We start from the raw sequence: 12,580 nt of genomic DNA on the forward strand, positions 1-12,580 counted from the left end.
GGTGCTTTAGCTCCACCACTTCCTCCCACACTCTACTCCACCACTCCACCCCCACGCATAGCCCCTGCTTTCATATCTAGAAAAGGTTTCCACCTACATCACTTAAAACCAAGGACACTCAGGTTTTGACTGCTGATTTTATTGCAGGACTTTAGGTAGGAGCAATACGTCCTAAGCAAAAGGGACTGGAACTCTAGGGAATATAGACCATATCAGGTTTATGTCTGATTGCAGCAATCACAGCTGGTGTCGAAGACAAGTCCGGCCGGGCAGTTCTGCTGGTACGTGACTCCATTCACACAGTGCCAGAAGGCATTTCTGTTATTTGCCACCGGGTAGAGGCCATTGACTTTGTCAGCACAGAATCCACTGCCTCCGGAGCTGCCTCCAGAGCCGCTGCTCCCACTCCCATTCCCACTGGGAGCAGCAGTTGTTGGCTGGGTTGGCTGAGCTGGAGCCGTGCAACCTGAAACACAGAGCAGTAAGAGCAGACTAGTGGGCTTGGGAGAGGCTCTAAGCTTCACCTAGAGGTGAAGAGAACTGTGGGAGCGGAAGTGTGGAGGTGGGGTGCAGCTGGCTCTGGATCTCTGCAACTCAAAATAGAAAGTAGCTCCATATTCAGGAGTTAAGTAAAGCTATTGTGTCAAGCCAGCCTGCTTTCAATTGTAAAAAAAAGGTTGCTCTTTCCTTATAACATCCAAATCACTCAAAAAATATTTACTAACCACCAAATGTATGCAAAACACTTTTCTAGAATCTGGGCATAAATGGTGAACCAATAAATTCTAGGAAAAATCTGGAAAGATTTAGAGAATTAATATGTCCCCTGAATCACAGACTGGAGATATGTGAGCATTGGTGAGGGTTTCTTAACTCTCCCCAGGTGGGTTGAGAAAGACTTTGAATAAGGGATTCATAGAGAAGTAGATACTTATACTGATGTTAGTATAATTTCTTGAGGCTCTTCCACACCCTTAAGACTTAGCAGACTTAGAACACCCACCCAGTCAGGCCTGGCTTCCCATAAGTGCATAATGTTCCTGACATGGCAGTTCAAGGGTGGAACCTATCTCTCACCTGGGCAGGAGCAGTGAGGTGAAGTGGAAAGAGGATCCCTGGGCAGAGGGCAGGTGGGAAGACATCAGGGTTGCTTTTTGAGTTGGAGAAGGGGCATTTCTACACCTGGGCATTCCCGCCTAGTCACTTACTTGCACTCTGCAGGCCGCGGGCCTTCTTCAGGGTAGAGATTAGGGGAAACTTGCCCTGGTTGCAGAAAGCGCCAGTAAAGTCATCCAGATCAATGGCCCAGACCATGGCGCCTCCAAATTGGTTGCTCTTAAGCCATTGAGCCTGTTTAAAGAAAGAGGGTAACAGGAATCACTTGCTTTTCTGGGACTCAGGGCTGGGACCTCAGCACATTTAAGGGACTGATCTTACCTTAATATCGAAGCTCTTGACGTTGTCATAGCCAACCCACACATTGCCCTGATAGGCATAAGGCACTTTCTGAGGGTCATCCCATTCCTGAGTGGCTCCATTTTTCAGGAAGGTATAGATCTTTCAAAAGTCAAGAGATTCAAATCTTTTAAATGGTACTCCCATTAAAGAAAAACATGTTTCTAATTTTTCTTCTTTCATGTCTCCAGTTGGGGTTTTGCTCAATTTCTAATTACAGGTTTTTATATGTAGTAAAGAGGATCAAGTTGCTTGTCAAATGATTTTGGGAACCCACAGTAGTATGAGAGGTATATTTATTTTATTACCTGTGTGCTAATATAAATTACATGAAAAAGGTAGTCTGTTGTGTGAAGGGATATTATGCATTATTAAATGCTCTTCATTTGGATTATGTAAATGAATGTTATTTAAGCACTTTAAGCAGCTGTGTTTAAAGCATTTAGGTCAGAGACAGAATGAACATTCAAGATTTCAGCAGATTCTAGCTAGCCCTAAGGCACAGTGCATGGCATTCACAGAGCACTTTTCAGTCCAATGTATGTACCTCATAGTAAGCCCATGTCCCAGACTCCCTGGTATAGGGCCCAGCAGGACCAGCACCAGAGGTGGGGGCACCAATTCCATGGTTGGAGGGGTTGCTCAGGATGAAGATATGTCCATAGGTAGGGAATCCAACTAAGAGCTTCTCAGCTGGGGCTCTGTTGTCCTTCCAGTAGTTCATGGCATAATCCTGCAGTGGCAGTGGGTTAGTTACAGGGCCCAACCAGCTGCGGACCCAGTTCTTAGTTTTATTAGTCCTCTATTCCAACAGGTGAAACTGTATGCTGTTAATTGCAGATGGAGTAGTTTTTTTATTTTTTCAAAACATTTTGGTGAAGTTGTAATTAATGAAATACGATCAACGTGAGGACAGTTGTTTAAGTGAGACACTTGCAGAATTTATGTTTACTATGTGTCAGAGTCTCTGTGTGATTAACATCATCATCTCTGGTCTGCACTTCCATCTGTACAGGGACTCACCACATTGAGGGAGGCGTTGCTGCCAGTGTCAGTCGGGTATTTGTACAGGGGGCTGTTCTCTCCAGTGTAGCCCTCCCAGGTGCCATGGAAGTCATAGGTCATGACATGGATGTAGTCCAGGTACCTGAGGTGTGGTAGAGGATTTAAAATCATTCTGATGGTCATTTCCCACACCCACGCAGGCACAGGACACCACTTCTAAAGCCTCCTAAACAAGGTCCCTGAATAGCAAGCCAGACCGAGGACAGGCCTAGTGTGCCTGAGTGATACCTCCAGGAGTTTGAAGATAAGGGACATCACTTACTGTGACAGCAGGGGGATCTCATAGCCAGACTGGATGGTGGAGATGCCAGCAGCTACTGCAGCAGTGACCAACAGCCTGGGCTTTTTGCTCTGCTTGGCCTCCTGCTCAAAAGCTTGACGCATTTCCTACAGAATAATAAGGCGTAATAGGACATCTATGATGCTGATTTTAGCTCCTTAAATAATAATAATAAACATATGTTTGTATAATGCTTCTCTTTCTTAAATTGCTTTCACATATTTTATTTTACTTTAGTCTTTAACAACCTAATAAAGTAGATAGGATAGATAATATTATTGAATTTTATGGCTATCTAATATGCATAAGAGTTAGGACAATTTCACCAAAGTCCCACAGTGAGTTAGTAGGTAGGTAATGACCAAAACCCAGGTCTCAGACCACCACTAGAGCTCCATTGTATCTCTATACTTTGAAGCTATAGTTGCAGTGATACCCTACATCCAGCAGTATGGAAATTTGTTTCATAAAGTAGATGAACTACTTTATAGGACTGACATCCCAACAAATAAAATGGTGAATTGGCCAATAAGGAAGGTGGTAACAGTTAGATGATAGGTTCCCATTCAATGCTAGAGATTAATCCACCTGTATCCGTGCGACTATAATCTCATTTGGAGTACTGGGTATAGTTCTTATAATTGCACTATTAATGCATGCCAGAGTATGTTCCAGTGAAGACTGGGCCTGAAAATTGTCTTGTGGTTATTGGTTGAAGGAACTAAGATATTTAACTGGAATAAGAGAAATTATAGGCAAGGCATTACAGCTGTCTTAAGACATTAAGCCCATATATTGCAAAAGGTGCAGCCTTATTCTCTGTTGCTTCTGCAGGCAGCACTAGAAACAATGACCAGAAGTTATAAGTTATGACTGGAAGCATGTTCCAGCCAAGAAAAGAGATATTCCTTTCTGATCATTAGAGCAATTCAACAAGTAAGGAAATTGACTTTTCACCTATTACTTAACATTGAAACTATTCAGAGGCTGGGTGATGATCTGTTACATAGCATGGTATAGCAAACAATCTGTCTTGGGAGACAGTAAGTCTAAAAACCAAGTATATCAAGTCAAGCTTTTTTGTCCTAGACTCCAGATTGATATTTATCTGATGCCTACTGGGCATTCCATTAGGATGTCCTACAGATACTTCACACTCATCAAGTTCAAGGTCAGTTCTTCTTCTTTCAAATCTACACTTCTTCCTGTATTTACCGTCTTACTTAATAGCATTAAAATCAAACCCATCTCTAATCCATCTTGAATTAATTTTCGTATAAGGAGTAAGGAAAGGATCTAGTTTCAGCTTTCTACTTATGGATAGCCAATTTTCCCAGCACCATTTATTAAATAGGGAATCCTTTCCCCATTTATTGTTTTTGTCAGGTTTGTCAAACTCATCCTTTTTTATGGCTGCATAGTATTCCATGGTGTATATGTGCCACATTTTCTTAATCCAGTCTGTCACAGATGGACATTTGGGTTGATTCAAGTCTTTGCTATTGTGAATAGTGCCGCAATAAACATACGTGTGCATGTGTCTTTATAGCAGCATGATTTATAATCCTTTGGGTATATACCCAGTAGTGGGATGGCTGGGTCATATGGTACATCTAGTTCTAGATCCTTGAGGAATTGCCATACTGTTTTCCATAATGGTTGAACTAGTTTACAATCCCACCAACAGTGTAAAAGTGTTCCTATTTCTCCACATCCTCTCCAGCACCTGTTGTTTCCTGACTTTTTAATGATTGCCATTCTAACTGGTGTGAGATGATATCTCATTGTGGTTTTGATTTGCATTTCTCTGATGGCCAGTGATGATGAGCATTTTTCCATGTGTCTGTTGGCTGTATGAATTTCTTCTTTTGAGAAATGTCTGTTCATATCCTTTGCCCACTTTTTGATGGGGTTGTTTGTTTTTTTCTTGTAAATTTGTTTGAGTTCTTTGTAGGTTCTGGATATTAGCCCTTTGTCAGATGAGTAGATTGCAAAAATTTTCTCCCATTCTGTAGGTTGCCTGTTCACTCTGATGGTAGTTTCTTTTGCTGTGCAGAAGCTCTTTAGTTTAATTAGATCCCATTTGTCAATTTTGGCTTTTGCTGCCGTTGCTTTTGGTGTTTTAGACATGAAGTCCTTGTCCATGCTATGTCCTGAATGGTACGGGACATGGATGCAGCTGGAAACCATCATTCTTAGCAAACTATCACAAGAACAGAAAACCAAACACTGCATGTTCTCACTCATAGGTGGGAACTGAACAATGAGATCACTTGGACTCGGGAAGGGGAACATCACACACCGGGGCCTATCATGGGGAGGAGGGAGGTGGAGGGGGGAGGGATTGCATTGGGAGTTATACCTGATATAAATGACGAATTGATGGGTGCTGACGAGTTGATGGGTGCAGCACACCAACATGGCACAAGTATACATATGTAACAAACCTGCACGTTATGCACATGTACCCTAGAACTTAAAGTATAATAATAATAATAAAAAAATCAAACCCATCGTCAGTGTCAGAAAACTGGGGGTCCTCTCTGTTTCCCATTTCCGGTTGATCTCCGAATCCTATTGATTCTATCATCTTGATATCTCGTATATACATCCTCTTCTTCCCTCAGTGTTAGAGCCTTTGTTGGGGCCCTGATCATTTCTTGCTTGATTTACTGCAATAACCTCCTAATTCTATCCATGCCTTCTCATCTCCTTCTAATTTACCTTCTATGGCTAAAGCCAGCTCTCTACTATTTAAAATTCTTCAAAACAGTCCCATTGTGTCAAGGGTAAAGTGCAAATTGCTGAACATAATATGAAAGTTCTCACATTGTCTGGTTCTTCATGCAACTTCACAGCCATTACTCACCCACTTGCTCACACTTATCTGTATATCATTTGTGCCATTCCCATCCTCACTTAATTGGTTAACACCAGTTTCTTTCAGGACTGAGCCCAAGCATCACTTTCTTTAGGAAACACTTTCTGATCCTGCCCCAGAGCAGATTTAGGTACTCTCTTTCCTTGTTACTTTTGTACTCTGCAGACCTCTAGCATGGCATTTATCACAATGCACTGTCATTGTTCATTTTTTTCAGTCTTCCACTTCAGAAGAAGTTCTTCAAAGTCAAGGATAGTATCTTATTCTTATCTTTAGCCTGACAATGTCTGCCACAGAATATGTGCTCAGTAATAATGGGCAGCCTACTGTAATACTTAGAAACAATGGACTCTGTAGCCAAACTGCAGAGGTAGTTATGATGCCTACTAGTTGTATGATCTGGGGCAAGTTACTTAAACCCTCTCTGTACTTCAGTTTCCTCATCTGTAAAATAAAGATTATAATACTTATAGTATGTATGCCGTAGAGTAAATATGAAGATAATGTGAGTTATGGTTCTTAAAACAACATGTAGAGCAGCACCTGGCACACAGCTTACATATTGTTTTGTTGTTGCTATTAAATGTTTGTTTAATGAATGCATGATACATAAGAATCTCTGCATTGCTAATATTCTATCAGTTTAAATTCAAGTTTAGTTTTCCCCTAGAGCCACCCAATTCTCCTTGGAAAGAAAGACTTTGAATCTTTTTGGGCCAAAGACTGTGACTTTCTTCCCCCGCTGCACCAGGACAGTGAAGAGATGCTTGTCCTGAGGAGGGCTCCCACGAGAGCCAGGGTACTCCCAGTCCAAGTCCAGCCCATCAAACTCATACTGGCGCAGGAATTTGATGACTGAGGTGATGAAAGTCTGGCAGTTCTCAGAAGTAGAAACCATGGCAGTGAAACTGAGGGAGAACCAAAGAAGGCAGGGTGAGGCCTTGGTGGTCCCAACACCTTGGAGTAAAATCAAGCTCTCAATTTCTGCCTTGGAGCCCTTCATCAGGACCCATAGCCCAGAGTAAAGCATGTTCTTGGTTTTCTCCTCTCCTTCCTTTGTAATCACTACTCTTCCCAGCCCTGGTATCTTCACATTCCCTTTATTTTGTTATCCCCCCCAAACTCTGCTCTTTCTCCCAAGTTGCTCTTGTTTCTTTGAATACCTGGCCAACCCAACACACTGGGTCCCTTCCCCAAACAGTTTGCCAAGTTCATGTACCCTCCAAGAAGTCCTCTTGTTTATCTGTGTGATTTTCTCGTTCTTCCCCACACCAGAAGATAAATAGAGGGAAGCACTGTAACACTCTCCTCGGGGTTTGTACTCTTGAAATACTTTAAGAAGGTTGTTTGGGAACCTCAGTAAGTAAACCTCTGTGGATAAGGCCCCAAAATGTCCACCAAAAATTAAATGTATGAAATAAAATGTGTTCCAGTAAATACTGAGGTTCTGGTTTAGCGACTTATTTAATTCATATATTTGTTTATGTACATCCTCAACACCCTGTCTTAGACTGTGAAGTCTAAAGGGACAGTGATCACATGGGGCTAACTTGTTTTCAATAGCAAACAAACAACATGCTCTCCAAGAAGACTTACGGGGCAGTCCCGAAGTTCCAGCCTCCAATGGCCAGGAGAGTTTTCAGCTGCCTGTTCCTGTAAAGCAAGGATAGAAACAGATAAATTTGAAAATTCATGACTCCCTCCATTTAAAATGCATTGCCTTAGTATTGGATCTGGTCAGATATTTTTGTTTTGCCTTTGTAGAACAATTTTCCTCCACTACTGAAAACTTCCTTTATAAAAATTGTTTGTGGTGTTCTTGTCATGAATGCACTCGGGGTTCCCGAGGGAAATCTAAATTTTGAAACTGGGCTTTAAAAAATATTGTGGATTGGCAGTAACTTTGATATGTGTAACTTTAAAAAGCATGAATAGCTAATATAATATTCTATTCCATCAGATAAAATGGTAAATGTTGCTTGAGCTTAATTACATTCTTAGCCTCTGTAACATTAACATAAATTAATTGGCTTGAAATTATACACATTCTCTGGAATAGACATTTCCAAACATAAAAGTACGTAATAATTAAGTGCAAAGGTTGTGGGAGGACAAGATTAAAAATCTGGGTTTATTACCTCTTCCCTGAGATTCACATTAGGTTGGATTGCAGTAGGGACTAACACTTTAATTAAGTACCCCACATGATTTTGAGGCAAGTAGTCAATGGACCACACTTTCAGAAACACTGCTGTAAAGGAGTTTATTTACTCTTAGTTATTGTAACTTAAATTCTAGTAGCTGCATTCACGATAATACCATTACTGATAGTGGCAATCACCTGTACTTTCCTTCTCTTAAATATGACTAAACTGAACAAAATCAACTCAGAATGAATTAAAGACCTCAATTTATGACCTCAAATTGTAAAACTACTGTAAGAAAACCTTAAAAAAATCTCCAAGAGCTGCAACAAAAATTTTTTGGATGTGATCTCGAAAGTGCAGCAACAAAAGCAAAAATAGACAAATGGGATTACATCAAGCTAAAAAGCTTTTGCATGACAAAGGAAACAGAGTGAAGAGACAAGAGATGACCTATGGAATAGGAGAAAATAGTTGGAAACAATACGTCAAGTAAAGGGTTAGTATCAAAAATATATAGGAAATTTATACAACTCAGTAGTAAGAGAACAAATAACCTGATTAAAAAATGGGCCAAGGACTTGAATAGACATTTCTCAAAAGAAGACATACCAATGGTCAACAAGTGTATGAAAAATGCTCAACATCACTAATCATCAGAAATACATATCAAAATCAAATGAGATACCACTCAATCCAGTTAGAATGGCTGTTTTCAAAAAGATGAAAGGCAAGTGTTGGAGAGGATGAGGACAAAAAGGAACTCTTGCACACTGTTGGTGGGAATGAACATTAGTGTACCCATTATGGAAAACAGTATGGATGTTCCTCAAAAAATTGAAAGAATAACTACCATATGATCCAGCAGTTACACTATTGGATTTATGTCCAAAGGAAATGAAATCAGCTTGTTGAAGAGATATCTGAATTTCCATGTTCATTGCAGCACTGTTTACAATAGCTAAGATGTGGAGTCAACCTAAGTGCCCATCGATGAATGAATGGACAAAGAAAATGTGGTATTTATATACAATGAATACTATTAAGTCTTTAAAAAGAGGTGGAAATCCTGCCATTTGCAGCAATGTGGATAAACCTGGAGGAACTTATGTTAAGTGACATAAACCAGGCACAGAAAGACAAATACCACATGATCTCACTTAAAAGTGGAATCTAAAAGAAGTTGAACTCATAGAAGTATATAGTAGAATGGTGGTTAGCAAAGGCTGGGGTGCTGTGGGGGTGGGAGTTGGGGGGATGTTGGTGAAAGGATACAAAATATAAGTTACAAATGAGGAATAAGTTGCAGAGGTATATTGTACAGCATGGTGACTATTGTTAATAACAATATATTGTATTTTGAAAATTGCTAAGAGTACATTTTAAGTGTTCTCACCACAAAAATATTAAGTATTTGTGGAAATGCATATGTTGATAGTTCGATTGAGCCATTCCACACCGTATTTGTATTTCAAAACATTACATTGTCCATGATAAACACCTACAATTTTTGTCAATTATAAAATAAAAATGAAATGCAGAGTCTTGGTCTCCATCTCAGATCCATGGATCTGAACTACATTTTAAGAAGCATTAATGTTTGGGAAGTGATGAAAAAGGGGATATCAAATTAAATATCTCCCTCCTCTTACTTATTTTTCAGGCCATTGAAAGCTTGGTAGAGAGTCACATCATTCCATTCGACTGTGGTGATCTTGTTCTGCATCCCAGCAAAGGCTTGATCAGGTGGGTACAGAGGCAAGGGTCGATGTCGTCAGGCGTGAAGCACCCCAGGCCTGACCGGTACTGGGCCCAGTTGGAGAAGTAGCATGTCAGCTGGTAGGCAGAGCCTATGTGTAGTCAGCAGGAGGGACAATGGCCTGGTTTAGGAGCCACTAAATTGTGCTGTGAGTTTTGGCCCTGCCGCTGATTCCCTCCCTGTGCCTCAGATGCCTCATCTCTGTGTGGAGGGAGGTAGTATGAACACTCTTGCAGATGCATCCTAAGATTCTAACTCAGAACTAGTCGGTAACTTGGAGTTGTTGATTTTTAACTTTGACAGACTCATCTTGGGATTTTGGATAAGCCTAGATGGCAGCCTTCTAAGAAAAGATGCCCATAGTCCTATGAAGCCCAGTGAGTACCAGTTTATAATTCAGATGGTCATGCTGAAGAGTATAGCAGTGACAGCCAATCCAAAACACTAGATTACACCCAAATCAAACCCATCTGTCTGTGAAGCAAATAGCAGATCTCTTTCCCTCATATGGTTTATCTCATATATATATGTATATATTCAATGATAAAACATGGAGTTCATGACTTACCCAGCTGCACATTCAGTACAAGAACAAGACCTAGATAGAAAGACAAAGCATGTACTTTGAACCAGTTATCTGTACCCCATAGATTCTAATTCTGAAGGATTGATTGCCTTCCAATTTGCCATAAATTGTTACAGCTTCAGTTAAATTTAGTGGTGATTCCAAAGGCTTTTCAGTGAACACAACAGTAGATCTACCTTTCCCTACCTTTATCAAAAATGACCATGGTGCCTTCTTCTTACACTTTCCATGTCACAAATAAATGTTACTGAATGCTGAGTCCGAAGTCTACTATCTATGGAAGACGTACTTCCTGAAATCACCAACTGGTCACTGTACTCAGTGATGACACATCCATTCTTTCTTCCCCTACCTGAGTGATAAAACACAGCCTTCCAACAGGCAAGGCATCTGCTAAAGCAGAGAATTCAGTATCTTCTGAGCTTTAGGAGTTTTTTGGAATGACTTTCAGGAGCTCTTATATGAGGAGAGAAGAGCTAGGAACTGTGGGGTTGAGACTCCAGATGACTTCCCCTGACTTCTACAAAGCAATTCTTCTACTCTGATTGTTTTATAAATTGAGCTTGAGGTTTCATTTGGAAAAGGTTCTGAAACTTAAACAGTTTGAAAATCCCAGCTCTAGAGCAACCAATAAATTCTTGGTATGACTTGGCTCTAAACAACTTACTGAATCAATTTCTTTGAATAATTTAATTTCTAACATGTTTATGGTACATCATCAACTCAGTAGGACAATAGAGGAATAAATGGAGAAATAATTCTGGAAACAGCAGAACAAAGACAACTTGCATAACTCTATCTCAGTTCCTACTGATTTTCTTCCCCAAAAAAGCTAGTCCAAGGACACAAGCACATCAATAAGCATTATTCCAATTAAAGTGAGACGGCGTAGGAAGAAGAGTAAAGAAAAAGGAATGGCCAAACAAAAGACGAAAGAGTAAGACTAACAGTGGGAGAAAGTAAGCCTTTCCTTTAGGACCAGGTCTATGGAATTAACAAAAACAGAAATGTTACCAGAGTCAGTTGAGGTTAACAGAACGAGAGGCAGACTGATTTGTATATAACAAGATTCACTTGAAATTTGAAATGGTGAAAGAAGAATGGAAAAGTATAGAGATGTAGTATGAAGACCACTTCATGATTGTCAGAGCCTGTGAGAGAAAAAGAAACCAGATAAGATGAAGGGTCAATCTCTGATTACAAACCCACCTGTGAGGAGAATAAGCTTTGCCATTGTTGCAGTCAGTACCACTCCTGCTAGGTTGGATTTTTATATGTTCTGATTCCATGGTTATCACAAAGGCTTCCAAATGGAGAAACAATTGACCCAGATGTGTATGTAGTTAATCAGTAAATCAACAGACCTTCTCTTCTACAAACACCCTCCCAAGTCCTTCAACCTATACCCTCCCACCACCAGCATTACCACCTTCTCTGCCCGACAAGGACAGAACAATGTCATGGCTCCTAACAGGGTGGTGGAGACCATCACCATGGAAAGCACTGGTTTAGTAGCTTTTTTGGCAGTTCCAAGGGCTGATAAGCATCTGTTTAGATACTGTGATTCAGTTTTCTGTTGTGGACATTTAGTGTCTGGCATCAAAGCAAGTCTTTATGGAAAAATAAATTAAAAAACCTTTGGAAGTTATTAGCTGTTCTTAAACCTTTTTTCCACGTGGAATTATTCATAAGTAATTTGTACAATCAGTGCCTAAGAAATCTTCCCTCTTTAGGTGCTACTTTCTGAATATTCTATTCACACATGGTTTTTGGAATGGCTTCAAGTCATTACTATGTGATAATTTTATTTGAGAATGTTTGGATCTCAAAATGTCCCCCGGAAGGTCATCAATAAGTCTCTAGTGTTCCATAGTTTCAAATTACATCCCCTGAAAACTATTTTGTGTTGCTAATGGATAGAAATAATGTTGATGATATTGAAATGAGCCACTTCATAGAATTGCAACTTGACCATTTCTAGAATTTTGTATTTAAATTAACTCCAATCTACCCTTTCCAAACATAATTCACTACTATTATTCTGTAATACATTTCTGCTTTGGCCAAAGGTCTGTTCTTTGTCCTCAAACATGCCTTGCATGTCTTTGCTCAGATTGTCTCTCCACTCCTTGCCTGTAATGTCTTGCCTGCAGTGTCTCCTTATCCTCACCGTCCGTCCTAATCTTAGCAGTTCTTCAAAGTCCAACTCAGATCTTTTCTTTGTATCTCAATGATCTCTCCATCTTCTGATTTACTTTATGTACTCTAGCACATATTTTCTGTATTGCTTACATGGTACTGTTTTGTGACAATACCAGGAATGCAGTTGGCGGCAATATGGGTGCTCATTATGGGATTTCAGCACTTTAGCAGAGTTCTTGTGAGTCCAGACAGGTGTCTCTATTTACCA

General features: G+C 40.2%; 1 protein-coding gene across 2 annotated transcripts; it reads right to left on the bottom strand.

The window, feature by feature from the left end:
• Window positions 1-212: 212 nt before the first annotated feature.
• On the bottom strand, window positions 213-11,477 carry LOC111556049 (acidic mammalian chitinase). Of its 2 annotated transcripts, XM_023232658.1 has the most exons (10): window positions 11,380-11,407; window positions 10,153-10,182; window positions 7,278-7,334; window positions 5,987-6,125; window positions 2,783-2,907; window positions 2,479-2,602; window positions 2,003-2,188; window positions 1,438-1,557; window positions 1,209-1,350; window positions 213-466 (listed from the first exon to the last, which is right to left on the bottom strand). In XM_023232658.1, the coding sequence occupies exons 5-10, from the start codon at window positions 2,902-2,904 to the stop codon at window positions 219-221; spliced, it is 942 nt and encodes a 313-aa protein (XP_023088426.1). In that variant the 5' UTR covers window positions 2,905-2,907; window positions 5,987-6,125; window positions 7,278-7,334; window positions 10,153-10,182; window positions 11,380-11,407; the 3' UTR covers window positions 213-218. The 2 variants fall into 2 exon arrangements, with proteins under 2 accessions (XP_023088426.1, XP_023088425.1); XM_023232657.1 differs by lacking the exon at window positions 5,987-6,125 and having other exon boundaries at window positions 11,380-11,477.
• Window positions 11,478-12,580: the final 1,103 nt, after the last annotated feature.

Source organism: Piliocolobus tephrosceles, chromosome 1 (assembly GCF_002776525.5).
Source record: "Piliocolobus tephrosceles isolate RC106 chromosome 1, ASM277652v3, whole genome shotgun sequence".
In the NCBI taxonomy this organism is placed as follows: Eukaryota; Metazoa; Chordata; class Mammalia; order Primates; family Cercopithecidae; genus Piliocolobus; species Piliocolobus tephrosceles.

Excerpts from the sequence above, each read along its gene's own strand:
- LOC111556049 (XM_023232657.1), bottom strand. Across the intron at positions 2,189-2,478 it reads GCAACGCCTCCCTCAATGTG|GATTATGCCATGAACTACTG; the intron begins GTGAGTCCCTGT and ends CTGCCACTGCAG. Across the intron at positions 467-1,208 it reads CCGCGGCCTGCAGAGTGCAA|GTTGCACGGCTCCAGCTCAG; the intron begins GTAAGTGACTAG and ends TCTGTGTTTCAG.